The sequence below is a fragment of the Eurypyga helias genome, unplaced genomic scaffold (assembly GCF_000690775.1).
Source record: "Eurypyga helias isolate BGI_N326 unplaced genomic scaffold, ASM69077v1 scaffold25087, whole genome shotgun sequence".
NCBI classification, from domain to species: Eukaryota; Metazoa; Chordata; class Aves; order Eurypygiformes; family Eurypygidae; genus Eurypyga; species Eurypyga helias.
In genome coordinates, this window is record NW_010262765.1 from 1 (window position 1) to 7,943 (window position 7,943).

At 50.0% G+C, this 7,943-nt stretch overlaps 1 protein-coding gene across 1 annotated transcript; it reads left to right on the forward strand.

Annotated features, from left to right (window-relative positions):
- Nucleotides 1-1,369: 1,369 nt before the first annotated feature.
- On the forward strand, nucleotides 1,370-7,254 carry FAM104A (family with sequence similarity 104, member A; the record flags this gene model as incomplete). The annotated part of the gene is made up of 3 exons (XM_010155841.1): nucleotides 1,370-1,466; nucleotides 5,408-5,470; nucleotides 7,021-7,254. Coding segments are annotated over 3 exons (394 nt in total), but the record flags the coding sequence as incomplete, so codon positions are not given.
- Between the last annotated feature and the right edge of the window lie 689 nt (nucleotides 7,255-7,943).

The following is a 7,943-nucleotide window of genomic DNA, read 5'->3' on the forward strand; positions in this document are numbered from 1 at the left end:
TGGAGCGGCTCCTTGATTTCTGGCAGGCGTTAAACTGGAGCTGGGAATGGGGCTGTGGTGAACGTTAACGGTGCAGCCGGAGAATGCAGACGCTGTGGGGGGCCTCGCAGTGTGCTGGGGGGTCGTTTGTCAGCTTGGTGGGGAAGGGGAGGAGGCAGGTCCTGCCTGGGCAGGGACCCTGCGGTGGGGGAGGAACAGGAGGGACCGTGAAACCTGTCAGAACTGGGCTGTGAGTGCCCAGGGAACGTGAGGTGCAGGGGGGGCTGAGGGGGGCGTTAAGAAAAGGACCTGGAGGTGACACAAAGGTGGCGTGAGGTGGGGAATGTCTCTTCGACCAAGAGTGGCCCTGAGAGAGTGAGACCCTGACAGACTGTGGTGGACAAGGGTTGAGAGTGCTGTGGGCTTCCCAGGGACGGGAGAGCGCGGAGGCAGCTCCTCGTCTGTAGGCGTGGACCAGATACCAGCAGCTGAAGCTTGGCTGTAAAAAAAGATTCAGTTATAAATACCTCACTTGAGCCTGTTTTGACTCATTTGAGTGTGCTCATACGTGTTAATTTTTAGGTCCCAAACAGCTCCATCCTGTATTCTGTGTAGCACCCAGTGCGCCAAGGTCCTGGTTGGCCTGTGGTGGGGAAAATCATTTGATATTGGTGTTAAAACTAGGGGCAGTGAGAGAGGCCAGTGAGGTTTGCAGGGATTCTAGGTGGTGGTTGTTGCTCGGCTGCTGTGAGGTAGCAGTGACGTCATAAGAGAACGGCAAATACATCAGAAACCGGGAAGGACTTGTCTACCCGAGGTGTTTTGTGATACAACTTCCTTTCCGCATGGAAAATAAGGTTGCTCAGGGATGTGACTTGTCTTCAGATGCTGTCAGACTGAAGAAAGTCATTGTAGGTGCTGACTGCAGCCTGGTGTAAGATGAACATCGTCAGGTATTTATTGAAAGTGTGGTCACTGCCACGCTTCCCAGGTGCTTTTCTCGGCCTGTCCGGTGTCATTCACAGTCCCAGGCTTATTTTTAGACGTGCCTGAGTACCGAGAGCAGTTGGGAGGCTGAGAACTGTCAGATGAGTTTATTTAGAAAGATGCTCAGCGCTGGTTTTGATGGCAGGTGTGAGTTCCGTGTCCCTGAAACCGAGACGAAAACATCAGCTTGGCTGCTCTCTGAGACACATGATCTCCCTATTTTCTAGAGAACAGCTAAAAAGAGAATATGAAAGGCCGCAGTGTGTCAGAGGCTTAGACAACTTCATCAATTTATCAGGCTTTCCAGTTTTTTTAGTAGAGTTGCCTTTAGAGAACAAACCAGGTGTATCAGTAAGTTGCTAATATTTGGGGTTTTTCTCCTTTCTCCCTGAACTTTCTTCAGGAAGAGGAGACGGAATGGCAACGAAGATGACTGCCACATGCCACAGACAAAACGTAGCACCAGGACTACAGTCGTTCAGGATTCCTGGGACACTGAGGTGAGAGCTTTCTCGGGCAAATTCACTTTCCTTTAATGCTGGATTTAAGTGGCAGTGGAGTATTCTGTGAAGCTTTATTGCTGGAGACTAGTTAAGGAAAACACTTTTTTTTTGCTTGACTCTGTTCAGACACTGAAATCTGTAAAATCTGGTTTGGAAATCAAGTTTTCCGGTGAACCTGATTGTCTTTGGCCTGGCTATTTCTATTAATAGATTTCAAATACTGATACGTAGCATCCAAGTGAAGCTAAAAGAAAAGTTTTTTGCTGTCACTTCTAGTTTTGCTGTCTGAAATGAGGTGTGACGTATCCAGGACTGAGGAGACGACTGGGGCAGATTACAAGTGCGCGTGGTCGCTTTGCCTGGCCGTCTAACCTTCATTTACTCACGGTAACGTGATTACGTGGGGTAGAAACTCAAAAAGCATTCCGACCAGCACCATAAAGGGCCTGTTTCCAGCGGTAGCTCTTATCTGATGTTTGAGAAACGCTCTGCTGGAGCTCGGCAGTTTAAGCAAGACTCGCTTCGTCACAGCGGAAACCCTTGAACTCAAACTATCAGGTTTCTGCTCGTATTTGCTGTGATCTTGGCTGGATGTGGCATAAATCCTCATCGTCCGCATGGCAGGTGTTCTGGGATGGTGCCATTTGCCAGCTATGAGATTTCTGTTTTCTAAAAAAAAACTGTTTTCTAAACTGCTGTCAGATCTCTTGAATTGTTGCCTGTGTTCATCCTCAGAAAATTCGTTGTATGCTTTTCTAATTAGCAACGTTGTCCTGTTGCAAAACGTTCCTGGAAAAGAGGGCACAGAGCAGAGGCTCCTGTTTGGTGCGTGTCGCTGGGCGTTAACGACACGGATTTCTCTCCTCCAGAGTTTGGCTGTAATGAGTTAATTACCAACTGTTGCGGTTATGGCTAACTAGATTTTGAATGCAGAAGATGTTTTCTGCTCTGTGACGTTGGGCACCGCATCTTTTCCCACATGGTAACCGATTTAAATACATATTTACAGTTAAAATGATACAAAGCTCTGCAATTCCACCGTTTCTTCTCGAGGGAGGCGTGCTTTTAACCGGTGCACCTTTACAAGTAGCCGATACGATAGGGGTGTTGTATGGAGAATGCTCTCACAGCCCAGACGTTCATCGGGAAGGGAGTCGCTGTGATGGAGAATGTTCCCGTGTGTTTTGCCAGAAGTAAGCCTGGCTGGGATGAAGGTGGTTTTCCTTCTCGGGTGTAACGGGTAGAACCATAAACAGTTCTGTCGTCTGACACTGAATCACTTGTCCAACAGGTTAAACACCTCTTCGTGTGTAGAGTAGTTAATGGCTAAACGAGCTGTGTGGCGGGAGGAGGAAGAATTTAGTGTGGAACAAGGGATTGAAGTAGGAGTAATGAAATTAAGACTGTCAGGAAAAAACCTTAATGATGAGTGGCAGAAGCACCTTTGCTTGTCATATAAACCCTTGGCGTTTGGGCAGAGCCACTGAAACGCCAAAATGGGACTAGTCTTGTGGGAGCCACGTGAGAGCGGGTGACCCTAACTCCCTCCTTAGCAGCGGTGGTGTTTGGGGTGCCCGTGGGTGAGGAGCACGGGCCTGAGCCGCCTGCCCCGCCGCAGACCCGCGCTGCTGAAGCTAATGTTTAAAGCTCCTGCTCCGCACGTGCTGTGGACAGGGGTTTTTAACACCCTCCCGTGCAGGCGAGGAGAGTCTCTTGCTGTTGACACTGGAGGAACGGGCTTCGCTGGGCACGGGTTTAAAAAAAAATCCATGTTCCCTTTCTCAGGAGAGCAAAATTCGTGTTGTTTACTGAGGAATAGCATTTTTTTTGCTCATTTTCTTGCAGTGTTGGGTCACCAAATTGAGCATGCCCAGAAACTCAAGCCGTGAGATTAAATCAGTATCATTTGATGTTATTTAAGGACTTCCTGTGCCAGATGGAGAAATTCTTGTGCTTACAGTGCACAAGGGCTTCCGATTGATGTCACTTGGAAACTCCTGGCCATTTGTAATACTTTTTATTTAGTTTCCTGATGCTTTGCCATTGCCGAGGCAGCTGTTGCCGATTCAAGGTGCCCGCTAGCTTTAGGATATTGAAGGAGGGGAGAAGGGGTGTGCATGTGGAGCAATTTGTAACTTCAGCAACACGAGGAGAGAATTGCTTTTTGTTTGAGGGCATACGCACACCTGCCTTCTGTGAAATAAAGAGCGGATTCCTTTTGCCTTCCTTCAGCTGAAAGTTGACTTTTCTCTCCCAAACTATGGTTGACTAGAGCACGTGACCTCAGTCTGAAAATCAGGCAGCTGTATCACTAAACCCAAACTTGGCCTTTGTCAGGATCTCCTTCCTTTTTGTTTTTGGTCTTAACTGACAACAAAATGTGTAAGAGGAAGGCAGATTTTTTCCTTAGAGGCAGATGAAATGTGGGCTGTTATCCCTTAGTCCCTCACCTGGAATCCACGTGAGCGAGATCCGACGCCGAAGGGTATTGCTGTTTTCTCCCACTAGATCGCCCTTTCCTCCAGGGTAGAGAGCATCCTTGGCTCTGACTTCTACAGGAGGGAAACTGAGATTCTCCTCAGTCTCTGGCAGCACTGCTTCTTGGCAAACTCCTGTAACCATCTGCAACTCCTCCTCCTCCGGGAACAAGCCGCTGCCACACTCCTGGGTGACAGCCACCCCGAGGAGGACAGTAAACTTCTGCTTTGTGGCTGGGTCCCTGAAACATGACGAAAACGCCAGACCAGAACTACAGCCAACGTTAAACATTAGCGAAGCAAAGCATTTGCTGCTGCATTTTGCTTCCTGTCCGGCCCAGCCTCTGTTTACTGGGAGGTTAGGGTTGGTGTTTTCCCTGGGTATAAATCCAGCAGAAGCCCTTCCTTGGCCCGTACGTCAAGTCAGGCAGAGTTGTAGTGGATCCTCTGAGGGGCCGGCTGCGAGCAGCCCCTCACGGGAAGGGTGAGGGGAATGGTGAGAATCTGGGACCTGGGGAATCACTAACGAAAAGCCCTTTGCTCTGGTTTTTTTGTGGGAAGGAAGGGAGTCTGCAGTGTTCTGGCTAACTCTTCCTTCCTGAATAACTTCTGTAAAACCTAATTTTTTGTGGTTCCTGTTTCTTATTCCGACTAACGACAGGATTCCCCAGGCTTAGAAATGGCACTGGTTTATTGACACAAGGCAGCGTTGCTTCCCAAATCCCAAGTTTTTGTCTAGCCTGGCAGCTCTGCCACTCTACAGGATGACACTGTCAGGGAAGGGCTGGTCTTAAATTCTACCTAAAACCAGATAGCAGCTCTGTTAAACTCGTCTTGAAGGGTTGCGAGAGCGGCGGGGCAGGAACGGCCCTAAGTTCCTGTCGCGAGGGAGGGAGATGCTGCGTAGGGATCGGCAGATGAGTACACGTCACGGGGCGTTTGGAGACGGTTTAGAACTCCTCCGGCTGCTCCGTGTGATGTCAGGAGAGGGCTGCTAAGTCAGGTAAACCGTGAAGGTGCCCGTTCAAAGTCCACGTAAACTTGGATCGGGCTGCTTTCCTTTGCCCTTTTTGCTTGGAACTGTTGCGTAGATGCCCGTCCTTGCTGACGTGATGACGTTAAGGATTCTTTTTTTGTCTAATTGTAGTCCACGTGTGTAACAGAATGTGCACCGCAGCCGGGGGACATGGTAGGTGTCTGACAGCGTTTGGGCGATAAACGGGCTTCACGTGCCTAGTGAATTTTGGTGTTAGAGAAATGGAAATAAAGAGGGTCTGATGAACCAGATCTGCCAACAGCCTTAGGGGTAGGAAACGCATCCCAGGACACTGTCTCAGCTTCCAAACCAGTAGACTTTGGTAAAATAAGCATTACTGACAGCTCTCAAATGTTTGGTAAGGTGTGAAACTGTAGCAGCAAACACTGCCAGGTTCTCATTTCGATTTTTACCTTGATTTGCAGAAGGTGGCTGTAAAGAAAAACAGTAAGGAACCCAGACTAAAAGGAAACAGAGTGTCCTGTGCGGTGGGTTTCTCTCCAAGGCTGCTGTGACTTGTTGGGCGTAACGGCGTCGCGTTTCAGTAATCGTGCTTCTGTGCAAAGTGAGATGGGCTAGCAAGCACGGTTTCTCGGCTGCTCTCTGTCCTCCTGGCATTCTCTCCCTCTCCTAGCGTTAGCAGCGTTAGGACGAGGAGCTGGTCGCTCGCGTCGTTAATCCGCTGCTTCCTCAAGAGCGACCTCGCGCGCGCGCGGTGGCTTCTCCTCGCCGGCCGAAGCTGACGTGCCAGCCCGACTGCCGTTGCCTTGCTTGCCGCACCACAGCAGAACTGAAGCATTTCTGGCGCTGAGGAAACCAAGGCAACGTAGGTGAATTGTCAGGATGGCGGGATCAATCCTGTGGGCGTTGGGACGGGCTCCACCCAGATCTTCAGGCAGAGCTTCCCTGGCCCTTTCTGGCTGGGCGTTCGGGTTGAGCTTGCACCAGCCTTCAGGCTGAGGCCAAAGCCAGAGGATGCGGTGCTGACTGAGAATTACCGTGGGCTTCTTTACAGTCTTCCTCTGCTGTGGCCACCGAACTTTTTCTGTGGGTTTAGTTTAATACCCACAAAAACGTGGGGTGGGTTTTTTTTTTAGCTGCTGCCGCTTTGGCCATCTCCTCTGGTGAATTGACTTCCTACGGGGTGGCAAAGTGGCCATTCTCTGCTGCTTAAGCAACTAAATATTTGCAGTGTTGCCCCGAAACAGCATATAATGAAATATTTCAGCTGTAACTAATGGAACTTTTCATTAGCAGCCCTTAAAATGGTGTAAACCAAGCGATTTTATGTCTTTGAAACACTGAAAGTGCTGGCTAATGCTCCTCCAGTCATTCCCACGAACGTGTTTATCCTGAGCGCTGGCGAACGAGCCCTGTCCTCTGCGAGCTACAGCGCGAGCCCTTTCTGCATGTGGGAGTCTTGACGCCTGGCGCTCTCTCGCTGCCAAGTGAATCGTTACGGGTAACCACCAGGAACCGTGCCGTCCCGGTGCTCAGCTGGGAGCAGAGTTGTGTGTCTTCCGAGACTTAAAATGGGTATTTAATTTTAACAGCCCTTTGCTTCTGGGTGCTTCAGATCTCATTTTAGGGAGATCTGACTGGCAGGACAACGCCCTGCACGGCGCTTACCTCCAAGGCCTGCTAGGAGAGAGGTGCTAACCTTTGCCTCGCGCTCTGCCTGCCTTTCCTGCGACCTGCGGCTCGGGGGCAAGGGGCTCGGTTTCCCGGTTCTCGGATGAATTCAGCAAACTGCCCTGGTGCTGGCGTGGGTCAGGGGGGCAGAGCTGGCGGGTCTAAAAGGTTGAAGGCGCTGGAGGTCAGCGAACCTCCGGGTGCAGCTCATCCCCTCGGCTCTCTGACGCTTTTGTTGGCAATAAGGGAAGCGCTGGGTGGATTTACGTTACTCCATCACGCTGAAGGTGAGCCTCAAAATCTAGAAGGGAGGGGCTTAGCATAAAGATTATTTGCTTCCCCGAGGTGTTTCACGGACAGGAGAGGAAACGGTGTGACTTTGCTGTTAACCTTCTCTTTCTCTCAGTCCTCTAGCAGTGATAGCGGCAGCAGCAGCAGCACCTGTAGCATCAACAGCCCTGACCGAGCGTGCGGTGCGGAAATCAACCTCAACCCCGGCATCGCAGGATCCAGCCCCGTCTACTCTGTGTCCTTCCACGAGCCATCTGCCCTAAGCCAAGGTCCATACTTCTATATCAATCAGATCCTGAAGGAAGCGCACTTCCATAGCTTACAGAGCCGGGGCCGCCTCCCAACATGATGGATCAACAGCTCCCTGCCTTCTGTGAAGGGACAGCACTGTGTAGATTTAATATTTCAACTTCAAAGTTTGTTTAAATGGAATTGCACAAAACGCCTGTTGCCTTCTCAGTCTATATTTTAAATAATAGGTTAACAGGAAATTGTTTACTTGTGGTTTGCTGCACTATGGCAATGCAAAAGGGGCTTTGAAGCAATTTTTATAGGATTCTTTTTTTGGGGGGGAGGGGGGGGGGAAGGTTCTAAAGACCAAGGAATCCACATCTGTGTTATAGGATTGCAAAATGTTCAATTCCAATTGACTGCCTAATCTGTTTGTTAGCGACCTGTTGCTTTACGTTCATCTTCAGTTTTATAAGTCTTTTTTTAATTTCAATAAACTAGCAAAAAATTTATCTGGCAACATCGTTTTTGGGGACATTTAGAGTCAAGAGGAGAACGTGCCATCACTGGAGTCCCTTAGGGCTGCCCCAGCTCAGTGTGGGATCAGCCTTATCCCGCTTCGTCCTCACTGCTGGAAACGGGGAGCTAGAAGCAGCAAGTAGCCAGAACAGCAACAGGACAAGGGGTGACGGGTTTAACTGGAAAGAGGGAGATGGGACAGCAGGAAGGAATTCTTCCCGCAGAGGGTGGGGAGCACTGGGACAGGTTGCCCAGAGAAGCTGTGGATGCCCCATCCCTGGGAGTGTC